Source organism: Molossus molossus, unplaced genomic scaffold (genome assembly GCF_014108415.1).
Source record: "Molossus molossus isolate mMolMol1 unplaced genomic scaffold, mMolMol1.p scaffold_m16_p_8, whole genome shotgun sequence".
Classification (NCBI taxonomy): Eukaryota; Metazoa; Chordata; class Mammalia; order Chiroptera; family Molossidae; genus Molossus; species Molossus molossus.
In genome coordinates this window covers 11,277,752-11,290,209 of record NW_023425402.1, presented here as the reverse complement: position 1 = coordinate 11,290,209, position 12,458 = coordinate 11,277,752, and the positions used below count along the sequence as shown (strand labels likewise).

General features: G+C 55.4%; 1 protein-coding gene across 2 annotated transcripts in view; it reads right to left on the bottom strand.

Annotated features, from left to right (window-relative positions):
* DAAM2 (dishevelled associated activator of morphogenesis 2) overlaps positions 1-12,458 on the bottom strand; it is a 44,289-nt gene that overhangs the window by 4,647 nt on the left and 27,184 nt on the right. The window contains exons 14-21 of one of the 2 annotated variants that reach the window (XM_036248372.1): positions 11,665-11,772; positions 9,553-9,579; positions 8,477-8,583; positions 7,294-7,378; positions 5,606-5,712; positions 5,435-5,523; positions 380-548; positions 115-222 (exon numbers count right to left, since the gene is read on the bottom strand). In XM_036248372.1, the coding sequence (XP_036104265.1) occupies positions 115-222; positions 380-548; positions 5,435-5,523; positions 5,606-5,712; positions 7,294-7,378; positions 8,477-8,583; positions 9,553-9,579; positions 11,665-11,772 (800 nt within the window). The remainder of the gene's footprint in view (positions 1-114; positions 223-379; positions 549-5,434; positions 5,524-5,605; positions 5,713-7,293; positions 7,379-8,476; positions 8,584-9,552; positions 9,580-11,664; positions 11,773-12,458) is intronic. The other variant, XM_036248373.1, reaches the window with a different exon arrangement.

Sequence of the window (12,458 nt, the reverse complement as noted above, 5' to 3'; positions counted from 1 at the left end):
GGCAGACCCAGAGACACTGCCCATCCCTGCTCAGCCCAGAGTGGCCCCAGGGAGGACAGTTAGACAAGAACGTGGTGGACACAGCGAGAAGGAAGCTTCCGAGGGGCCCCTCACTTGACTTTGGCGGCTTCTGGAAGATGCTGCAGCTCCGAGGGCATGTTCAGGATGTCCGGGAAGTGCTTCTCCAGGATCATGATCAGGTAATGGAGCAGAGAGATGTTTCTGCGGATGGTCGTCAGCTCGTGGGTAAGGGATTGGGGTCAGTGGGAAACGAGGGTGAGGTGGTAGAGGACAGAGGCTGGAGATGCAGGGAGGGTGAAAGGGACGAGGGGAGAGGCCAGGCGGGGTGAGACCGGCTAGGAAGCCGGCGGGGTCCTACCTGTCGATGCTAGACTTGGTGTCCGCGATCTTGTTGAGGCTGGCCACCCGGAACCCGTAGGCGCCCCCACGCTGTCCTTTGTTCATGAAGTTACCGATGGCCAGGACGACCTCCAGCAGCTGTTTCAGACGCCTGCTGCGGATCAGCTCCCGGGAGCCCAGCAGGATGGCTGGGGAGGAGGGACAGGTCAGATCCTACAGACGGGCCAGGGCAGCTGATGCCCGCACACCCCAGGACGGTGCCGCCACAACGTCCAGAAAAGGGGCCACAAGTGCCTTCAACTTTCAGAGGAGCGGAGACTGCGCGCACCTCCAGGGACCACTCCGTTCCACTCCTGCCCACCGCCAGGGAAGAGGCAAACTCGCCAAAAGCCTTTGCCAAACAGCCCATTCTCAGAAATGTGCCAACTCTTCCTAAAAATACACTCGAGAATGTTGTTTCTTGTGCATATTTAAAGATTATGCAAAATAAATAAATAGATAAATAAATAAAGCCCAGCCGGTGTGGCTCAGTGGTTGAGCGTCGACCCATGCACCAAGAGGTCGCCGGTTCGATTCCCAGTCAGGGCACATGCCCAGGTTGTGGGCCCGATCCCCAGTGGAGGGCACGCAGGAGGCGGCCAGTCAATGTTCACTCTCATCGATGTTTCTATCTCTCTTCCTCTTCCTCTCCCTTCCTCTCTCTCTAAGAAAAAAAATCAATAAAGAAAAAAAAAAGATTATTCTATTCTTTCTGTGGAAATACATAAGAATATAATACTTTTAATTTTCTAAGCTTAGTGATTAAAGTTTACATTTCAGCATTTTACATATTAAGAGACTGTTTCTACCTCTTTTGAAGTGCTGAATTTTATCAATTGTTTAGCAAAAAATTCTTGTCAAATTAAATTAGACCATGTCACCAACTGTAATATCCCCATATTATTTTTGTCCAATAAGATAATGGTGTGCGTTATAGTTGATGGCCTCTTTGATTAAATAGGTTACTCGACATCCTGTTGGACATCTTTTTTTAAAATGTTGCAGATGAAATCAAGCATGTTCAGGGTGGTGTGGCCGTAGACAATATGTGGTAATGGGAGATGACTTGACTTTGGGTGGTGGGCACACAGTGCAAGTCACAGATCTTGCGACATAGACACCCACACCTGAAACCTATATGAGCATGTTAACCAATGTCACCACAATAAATGTAATTTAAAAAAGCAGGGCCCGGCCAGTGTGGCTTAGTGGTTGAGCATCGACCCATGCACCAAGAGGTCACCGGTTCGATTCCTGGTCAGGACACATGCCCAGGTCATGGGCCTGATTCCCAGTGGGGGCATGCAGGAGGTGACCAGTTGATGTTCTCTCTCACTGATGCTTCTCTCTCTCTCTCCCCCTCTCACTCCTTCTCTCTCTAAAATCAACAAAGGAAAAAAAGGAAAAGAAAAAGGATACAGTATACCTTGAAAAAATTTTATAATGAAAAAATAAAATAAAAATGTTGCAACCTTTCGGTATCTTAGCCATGTTCTGCCCATGTCTTAAGTAATACATTTGCCAGAAACACAACTTAGGCTAACAGTGACCGGCACTTGGGGATCTCATTCTCACGTGGCTGCTCCGGCCTTCCGCAGCTGCTACGGATTTGCGGCAGACGTGAGGAACTGGGAGCAAGTCCACACTGAAACGCTGGCTACTCGTGGTGGAATGTGCCTTTTGATTATTACACGTGGTGATAAGAAGACCAAACTATTCTACGATCTTTGCCAGCTGAACATGACTTAATAGGCTGCTATGAAGATAAAATGAGAACCATCTGCGAAATGTGTGCAGAAATCTTCGAGACAGTTAAGAAGAAGCTGTAGACATAGAAGGTTTGTCCGTATTTCTAAAGTTGGACACATGCATGTTCTCTGACCGGTACACTCAATGGGCATTTGAGTGGCTCCTAGTTTTTTTTTTTTCCCCTTACATTACCAGGGGACTGGGTAAATAAGTTATGGTATATTCATCAATGGGATAAAACGCATCACTAAACATCAATGGGATAAAACACATCGCTAAAACAGAATACCCACTGTTACACGTAACAACAGTGACAACTCACACCCATAATGCTGAGCAAAAGAAACAAGCATGAAAGTATTCACACTCTATACCACTTAAATGAAATTCCGGACAGACGGACCCCCCCCCCCCGGGGGGAGGGCGGCGATGGCTGGAGAGGGTACATTGGAGGGGGCAGGAAGAAGGGGACTAGAGAAGATGTCTCAGTCGGTGTCGACCGCACAGGCGAGTTCACGTCACTATGACTCGTCCGGCAGGAATCACGCTGTGTGCTTTTCTGAAGCATGCATCGTTCAACAAAAAGTTTGCTTTCAAATAAAACTACTAATAAAAGTTTCCAGCAATTTTTATTGGCTGGAAGAGTTTCTCTTTGGTTGAGGAGCTATTTGAAAAATCTGCAAAGGAATTCTCCTGAAAATGTTAAAAAGTTGGCCAAACAGATGAGGAGAGTTCAAAGGAAATCGGCGTCGGCGGGAGCAGTCCCGGTGCACGGCAGACGTCTCGGGTACGTTCAAAAGACTAATGGACTCGTGAATGTATTCATAAGAGGATGTTTACGTTTGAAACCATATTCATCGTGACCATATTCAGCAAACGCATTCATAATAAGAATCAGTAAATTCGGTATATTCAAACAATGAACCTATTCATCAGATGATAGTCAAGGAAAGTTTATGAATATATTCATAAAAGAATTGGTAGATTTGTCAAGTTTGGTGAATTGACTTTTGGCTAATTGACCCAGAGGACGGAGGTGGGGGGGTCAATAGCTCATCAACCGGCTGGGACAGCCCACAAATCTTAGTGCACCCAGGAATATTTCCTCGGAAAAGTGCAAGGAGGTATGTGGACCCCAACTCCTACACGGTCCTCATGTCCGCACCCCCATTGAGCCCGCTGACCTGATTCCATGAGCTACGACTTCAGCTGCCTCTTCCCAACCCTGGGAGGGAAGAGACCTGCAGACCCTTCCAGAACAGCAGCCACGCTACGGCAGAGGGACAAGGACCCTCCCCAGCAAGTCTGCCATCCAAAAAATGCCCTGCTCTGCTGAGCTTGATCCTAAAGGCAGACCCTTCCCTCAGCATGCAGAGGCTACTCACAGGGACAGTTTAAGAGCGGGCTCCCAGAAACAGGACATTAGCTGAGACTAAACCTACCTGGTGGCGAAACCACTCTGGTTCCACAGCTCCAAGTGCTATTGCTCACGTTTGCTCCACCGACCCAAGACACACAAGTAGTTAGCACCTATGTCTGGGCTGAACCCCTGACCTGTGCCTCGGGCCCTCAGCAGTCAGCAGCAGGACAAGAACACTATGTGGACAGAAGGGTTCCCCCCTTTGCCGGGGCAGGAGGTACCGTCAAACCTCAGACCTGCAGTCACCACTCACCTCTTTCCCTGTCCCTCACATCCCAGATCCTTCTCTCCCTATGGTCACAGCCAGCCTGCAGTTCCCTTGCTGTGTGTGTGTGCATGTGCGTGTGTATGTGTGTATGTGCATGCAGGTGTGTCAGGATCCAGGTTACAGAAGACGCCTGTCCCTACCGCTGTTACACCGCACCTACCCCAAGAAACCTCCCTGAGCAGTTCACAAAACTCCAGAAAGGGCCATTCTCTGCAGGGGGCATCCCAGGATGTGCTAGCCAGCCCCGGTGTCCAGCAGAGGGGGCCCGTGTTCCGCCCCCAGGCTGTCTCCATCAGCATCCTGGACATAGCCTCCCTTGTTCTGCTCTGCTGACCCTGTCCCCAGCACAAATGAGCCTCACAGCCTCCTCTGCACTCCCTCCTGTCCGCATGGCTACCACCATCCTGACCACCTGCCCCTCCCCTACTCTCTGCCCCTCTGTCCTCTGCCATCCTTGGATGGATTTTGAAGAACAACATTGTGTCCTAATCCTGATTCCACCATCGTGCACCAGTCCCAAGGCCTCAGGCAACATCTCCTCCTCGTGGGGAGAGAACAGGTGCACCACAGGGTGCTTGTGAGACCCATGTGAGGCCATCCGCATGGAGAGTTTCATGCCGTGCTTGGCATGTGGTTCTCATTAATAACAATGTGATCATCTGGGAAGGTCTGTGTGGGAACAGGTTCTCCCACCCAGAAAAGCAGACACTTCTGGGGACCGCCCTGCCGATTCCCCACTTCCTGAAGAGCTCACACTGCAAACATGTGCCCAGTGGTCTGTGAACTTCAAGCCTCTCCAGCAGGTAAAGGGTGATGCCAGGAACTGTCCTGGGTGCCATTACAATGCCCCCCCCCCTTGTCCAAGGGGGATACGTCCCAAAACCCCAGTGGATGACTGAATCTGAGAACAGTGCCAAACCCTCTGTCCTATGATTCTTCCAATACGCACATACCTATGATAAGTGTAACTTACAAATCAGGCACAGTAAGAGATTAACAATAACCAATGATAAATTAGGACAATTACAGCAATATCCTGTAATAAAAGTTATGTGAACACGGTCTCTCTCTCTCTCTCTCTGAAAACCAATCTGATAATAGAGGCCTCTGCTGAGTGACCGATGAGGAGTGCACGTCCAGCGTGGACACGCGGACCAAGGGTGATGCACGTCCCCGGTGGAATGGAGCAGGATGGCATGAGATCGCCTCACGCTACTCACAATGGTGCATGATTTAAAACGTGTGGATTGTCTATTTCTGCCACTCCCACTGAATATTTTTGGACCACGGTTGACGGCAGTAACTAAACCATGGGAAGTGAAACCGCAGATAAGGGGGGACTACTGTGTCGTCATTTTCTCGGCATCTCTGTCCCATGCTGGGGCAGATGCCAGAGGATCCTCCGCCCTAGAGAGCCTGCAAGCTGAGGCCCAGGAATGTGTCCATGTTGGCCATGTGCACACACATCACAGAATCCCAGCTTTAAATGTCGTCTTTGATTTTGGCTTTGAGGGGCACTGTCCTCTGCCCCTGTTCATGGACTCCCTCCCCGGCCTCCCCAGATGCCTCTCCCGGCTCCTCTGTTCCCTCAGCCGCACCTTCCACTTTGGGCTTGGCCTCGGCCAGCCGCTCCTGGAACTTCTTCTTGAAGAAGAGAGCCTGCAGTCGCTGCTGGTAGTGGTCGATCCTGCGGACGGGGTGAGCAGGTCACGGGCGCCCCTGCACCCAGCCGCCGCCAGCCCCGCCTCCTGCCACACCCGCCGCCCCACCTGCTCATCTCGTAGAGGAAGCGGTCGGCGCGGGCCATGCGCTCGATCTCATGCTTGTGCTCCTCGAGCAGGTCAATGTCGCTCTTCTCCGGGATGAACTTGAGGAGCTGCAAAGAGCCGGGAAGGTCAGGCGGGAAACTGGCGGGAAGCTGACAGGGCGGCCCAGTGCCCTGAAGACATACAGCCACCAGGCTCCACATGGGGAGGCGTCCCCTTAAAAGACAGAGGGACCCTCCGCGATGCTTGGCGTTTCATCCCGAAAGGAGAAGGGGGGGGTGAGAGACAACCATCCATGTGAGAGCGAACATTGATTGGTTGCCTTCCATAGATGCTGCTACTGGGATTCAAACCTGCAACCGAGGTATGTGCCCTCACCGAAAATCGAACCTGCAACCTTTTGGTGCATCAGACAACATTCCAGCCAATGGAGACACACCAGCCAGGGCTACAGTAATTATTTTTAAGTATACAGCTCAGCAACTTCCTTCTCTTTAAACCTTTACTGAGGCTTTATTTATATAAAACACACCCACTTTAAGTGTGTAGACCAGTGAGTTTTTCCAGAACTCTCCAGCACAAGCCAGACAAGGTACAGACTTCCATCCTGCCAGAAAATTCCCCTGTGTCACTTTAATCAGCAAACCCACCTCCACCCTCCAATGTAGCCTCTCAGCTGAATTTTATCACCTTCAAGTTGATTTGCCTATTCTCGAACTTCTCTGGTGTCTGCCTTCTTTCCCTCAATATAATGTCTGAGACCCACCCATGTTATAAGTACTGGGAGTTTGTTCCTTGTTCACTGCTGCATAGCATTCCACCACAGTGATGTACCACAGTCTGTTTATGCTTTCCTACTGATAGACAGTGGGTTGTTCACAGTTGGGGGTCTGAGTGTGTACCTGGGAGCGGGGCTGCTGGGCAATAGGGTTTGTGTACGTGTGGCCTTAGTGTGCATGGCCAAGTCATTTTCCAAAATGATTGTACTGAATGAGAATTCCAATCACTTCACCTACTGGCCAACATCTGGTATTGTCAGTCTCTAACCTTAGCTATTTTGGTGGGGCTGGGGTGCTAACTCACATGCCTGCATCTACCGTATTTCTCTGATGACTAAGAGCATTGAAGCATTTCGAAATTCTCCTTCATGAAGTACTTGTTCAAGTTTTTTTGCTCATTTTTAAGTGCAATTGTTTGTAATTTTCTCATTGATCTGTAGAGTTCTTTATTCCGAATATAAGATCTTCGCTGGATATACATAAGCCAAATATCTTTCAAGGTTTAGCTTGTCTTTCACTATAGTAATAGTGCCTTCTGATGAACAGAGTTCATCATTTTAACGAAGCCCAGTGAGCGGTGGTTTTGGCCGGTGTTCTCTAGGTTTCGCTCGAAGGACACAACCATGTGAGGTACAGTGACTTGGGGAAGATATAACATCTTTGGGTCACTCTGACTTTGCTTGAGGCCCATGGGATCTTACCTCAAATCTCCTTCTGGGGCCTCACTCCCCTGGAAACGATGTGGCCTTTCCTGGCCCCCTTCAGAAAGGTTGGCCCAGGGGTTTCCAGAAACCCCTTCCCTACTCCTCCACCTCCAGCCTGCTTTCTCCCTGAGCGCTTGGCCTCCCGGGGGCCGCGGGGAAGGGGTTCGCTGCCGCCTAGGCTCCCCTCCCTCCCCTCGAGGGGCCTCACCTGCTCCAGCATGTCCTTGGCAAGGTCTTCCTGCTCGTCCATCCTCAAGATGGCCTGCCGGATCTCCTCATTGGACAGCTTCAACCTGAGGCGAGAGCCTGCCCTGAGCCCCTGGCGCAGGACGGACCGATCCTCCCTCCCCCGGGGAGGGGCGCGTCTTGCGAGCCCCCCTACTCAGCTCTTCTGCACAGCCTCCTCCCTCTACTCTGACTCGGTGCATCCGCAGCCTCAACACTGAAGTGTGTCAGTCTCTAACCGAAGACCTGGGCCTCCAGGCTGGCGCCCGGGTCTCGGTCAGAGCTGGTGGGGACATCTGGGAGTAAACGGGCCATCTTCAGGGGAGCCTGTGAGGCGCGGAGAAGGGCTTCAGATCCCTCTCCTCCTTCTCATGCCTGAAATCCCGCGGCCTCGCCCTGGAGGCTGGGAGCCTGGGCAGGCCTCTCAGGGGGCAGCTTCCTGCCTCCTTTGCTCTCAGAGGACAGAACAGCTCTCAGTCGGGGACAGCGCTCGGCTCCCACACAGCTGTTCCGATCCGTCTTACCCCCCTTGCTGTCTGGGGGGGGGCGCCCCCGACACACACACACCTCCCTTCCCCGGCCCCTCAGGATGCTCAGCCCATGGGAGCCTTGGGGGTGCAGACCTCTCCCCGCCATCAAGAGGGAGAAACCGAGGTGTGGGCCCTGTGGGAGGAAAGTGGGTGGGTGTCCCGGGGGCCGGGCGCACTAAGAATAGCCTGGGAGGCGGCGCCCTCTGACCCCGGCCCAGGAGGGAGGCCCGCACAGAAGCCGTGCTGTTCGGCGGATACTGCCCTGTTTGTTCTGCGGCCCAGGGAGATGCTTGGGGGCTGACATCATCTGCTCTGCGGCCCTCCATGGGCCAGGGCAGCTCCATGGGCCAGGACGCTGACCAGGCTGGTCGGGGCCTCGGGACAGGGGAAGCTTCCTGTCTGCAGAGCCCCCCGCTGCCCGACAGGGGCTCCCGGGAGGGCTCTCGATCAGTGCCCCGTCCCCTTCCCCGCCGGGCAGCAGAGAGGGCAAGGCCCAGTCCTAGGCCCCTGTGTCCCCTAGGCCTTCACGTCACCCACCTTCTTCCACTCGCCCCTCAGCCCTGTGCTTCCTGGGGACCTGGCCCCTCCCACCGGCGAAGCTCATGGGCAGGGCCCAGGGGCAGGACGAGCACGTACTTGGAGAGAAGGATGATACAGTTCTGAGCCCTCCGGCCGTCGATGACAGACAGCTCTTTGACCTTGCGGGAGGCCAGGTAGATGTCCTCGGTGGAGCCCAGCTCTTTCTGCAACCAACAAGCCCGTCAGAGGGCCGCGGTGTGTCCTCTCCCGGTTCTCTGCTCGCCGCCCCCCAGGCCCCCTCTGCCAACCAGCGGAGCTCCCGGTGGGCCAGGGAGGAAGGGACATAAGAGGCAGGGAGGGAGGTGGCAATCACTGACCCTATAGGGGGCATCTGGGACTTCACTGCGCTAGAATGACTTGGGGGACAACAAAGAACCCGTTTCTCAGAGACTGCCCTCCCTGGGCAAACAGGAGGAGGCACTGACCTGATGGGGAGCGGCCGGCCCCTAGGCTTCAGGCCCTGTGATATGATCTACACAGCCCCAGAGAATGAACCCCGACTCCCACCGCACTGCCCTGACAGCCTCCCCAAACTTATAAGAAGCTGGTTGTAAGTCCTGATAAGGCCCCAGTTCCCAGACTCCTGGAGACTTCAGGCCCAGCCCGATGTCCCCTCGGTAGGAGTGTCCACATGTTCAGAGTGGGGAAACTGAGGCAGGACTCCATGTAGAAGTCTCTCCTGCAGGGTTCCAGCAGGCGTATTCCCGACAAATCAAAGAGTGCCCCCACCTTCCCTGGGGCGCCTGGTGGGGGCGGAAGGCCCGCTCTTACGCTGAGAGCTCCCTCCATACGCATTATGACTGCTGGGGCCGCGGCTCCCTCGCTCCCTCTGTGAACGGGGCCCGGGCTGCTCGGGCGTACAGGCCTGCCTGGCGCGGCCCTTCCCTTGGGGAAGGCAACAGACCTAGAAGCTTCCTCCTACTCCAGGACACCTTGCCTCCACTGCTGGCCGGGTCTGTGTGCACTACCCCCTACATTTCGGCTTTCTCCTTGGGGACCTCCCCGAGCCGCCCTGCATGGGTGGGTGGTAAGGCGGAGGGTCGGATGGACAGGCCTGCTCTTTGGGGCCCAGCGGGCAGCAGCCCAGGACAGTAGTCAGAAGTTGGAGCACCCAGGGCCCGTGAGCGACTCACCTGTCGGGAAGCATTAGTTACCAGCTCCTAGGCAGGCAGCAGCCACAGCCAACAGAGAATTAAACATGCACAGTGTTAGCCAAGATGGACAGGAACTCAGGGACAGGACAAGAGACATGGGGACCCCTCGCACTCTGCTGTCTGCTCCGCCCCTCGAGATGCGGGCGCTGGAGGTAGGGCTGTAAGAGCAGCTTCTGGCACACATGCAGCCAGAGGCCGTATGAGCAAAGGACAGGCTGCGTCTCCCCCTGGCCCTGGAGCAGGGCCCCCAGCATGCCCCAGCCGGGGCGACCAGGCCCGAGCTCCCCTGCCCACAGGGCAGAGGGCATTTCTCCACCCCGTGAGTGAAACGTGCTGAACAAGGGAGGAAACAGCGGCTCCTGAGCGGACCGTCCGGGCAGAGGAAAGCAGGTGCCTGAATTTGCCCCGCCCGCCCTCGCCTGCCCTTGGAGCTAAGAGGAGCTGAGGAGGCAGCGCTCACACGGGCTCTCCCTCCCTGACCCCGATGCAGCCGACAGCACCACGCCAGGGCGCGCAGGGGACAGAGGGCCCCACAGGCTCACAGGGCCTCCCTCTGCCCACAACCATCCAGGTCCCAGGGCAGCACGGACTCTGAGGTCACCCCAGCTCTACTGCTGTGAATTCAACTGAAGTCCAGACCACCGCTGGGTGACATTCGCCCGGATGAGCTCTGCCCCCAAACAGGGTGCTGGACTGAGTGGGCTCAGCTGCGAGGGGGGCAGAACAGGGGCTTCCGTCTTAACTCTTCTCCTCACCAAACGGGGAGGTCCCAGACCCAGCCTGTCCTCAACCCACAGCCCCTCGTCCCCTACTGGCCCCCATCCTAGACCTGCCCCAGGATTCCAGAGGCTGGGTGGGCCAGGTCAGAACCCTGGCCCTGGGGAAGATGCTCAACCCCCATGGAGGCGTGGGATTGGCCATGCCCGATACACCTCTGTGGGCACCCCCACCCCCGCCGGTGCCCAGGAGCACCTCGGGCTCAGGGCTGCCTGACCTGGGCAAGGGCTGCACCACTCCCTGGAATCAGATGCCTTGAGCACCACATTTAAATTATATAAACAATCAACTGGGTTTTCTAGATCCCTGTCGCCACCCCACCCCTTGGCTAGTCCCCTTGGAGCAGTGACTCCGGCCCTCAGCCCCCGCTGCCCGCAGGGAGGGCCAGCGCAGGTCTGGACTTGGCGGAGAGGAGTAGGGAGCCTGGTCACTACATGCGGCTGCTGCCTACCCCGCTCACGAGCACACGGGAATGTCCTCGGGGCTGGAACCTGGCTCCAGCAGAGAAAACACAGGAGAAACCAGCACAACCCGGTGGCAGCAGCCCCTCAGAGGCAGGCCAGAGAGAGCAAACATCAAGGCCTTCGGCTGGTAATGCCCACGTGGGACCCGGGGGACGGCCCCAGGCGTGCCAGCTGCCACGCGGGTTCCTGGGCCCCAGCTCACTTCCTGACTCCCATTCATTGGAGGTGAGGTCCAAGCATCCCGCCCTTGGCAATCGCACAGGTACCGGGCACAGTTCGAGATCCCTGGCTCAGGAAGTCCGTGTGTGCTGCCGCCCACCCCACTGCCCACTGCCGCTCAGTCGTCAGCCCTCTGTACGCAGCTTCTGTAGAGCAAAGTCCGGGGCCTCTGCCAGCTGGCCCGGGCCCGGCTGCAGCCTCAACCCCTCGCGGGACCTGGAGCAGCTCCACCTTCCTTGAAACACTAGCACCTCTGCTACCCGAGCCTCTCAGAGGTGTTGAGAGATGAGAGCGTGGTGCAGAAAGTGGTTTGAAAAGTTAAGATGCATTTCAGGTGCAGTCCCTAAATCCTGCGGCCGAAGAACAAAACAGGGTCACCCGTGGCCAGGCCCTCGATCTCCACCTCCAGTGCTCCAGAGGGAGAGAGGCAGTCGAAGCACTAGTTCGTCACCTGGTGTGCAAATACAGACTGCACACTACGGGATGTCTCCCCGATGGTGCTAATAAGGAACGAATCATTCAACATATGCAGGAGGGAGGGAGGGAGGGGATGAGGACTGGGTCTGAGAGGCAAATGTGAAGTCAAGACAAAAAGTCAAGAGCCAGGAGCCTGGAGTGGGCAGGGTCTTACCTGGTGCCTCTGATAAGCTGAAAACATTTTTTCAAAGTCCTGTAGGTCCAGAGTCCGAAATATCTGCATGTCGTCAATCTCATTCCATACTGTGCCAGGGACACGTTCCTAAGATTCAGAGCGGGGACAAGACCCGTGGTTGACTCATTTCCTTCACTGGAGAGACGTCCAGTGTCCCCCTTAGCCCCTCCTACCCCCAGCTACACACAGCCTGGCAGCCAGGCTTCAGAGGGGTCGGCCGCCCCCGACCCTCCACGTGTGCCCAATGCGCTGCTCCAGGGTACAGGCAGAGACGACCTCCGCCTCCTCCTTCCCATGTGGGGCCATGGGTAAGCGTGTCACAGAAATCAGTGATGGGCAGGCAAGTATGAAAGTCCTTCCAGAAAAGCCAAGGCACACTGAGCTCCCGGGCACACTCCCGAAAGGTCACGCCGGCTGGGACCCGCGGGAGAAAGGGTGTCCACACGTATCTGGGATCCTCGTATATTTAGCCAGATGATATCTTCTGGATCTGAGATGGCCATTTTCTCTCCCAGGGGGCTTCCTCCCACTTTACCAGATTCCCAGAAATTGGGCAAATGCCAAAAGGCTGGGCCATCCGGCCCCCTCCCCCTCCACAACTGCTGAGACCAGCAAGACTCCGCCACAGTTTCCCACCGGTCAGACCCAGGAGGCTGCTTGTCCCTTATGACTGGGAAGAGCCCAGGAGTTGACACGCCAAAGTGTCTCAAGTCTGGCACCTCTGTGGAGAACCTTGCATTGAACCCACCCCCCGGGATCAAAGGAGAAGCTGT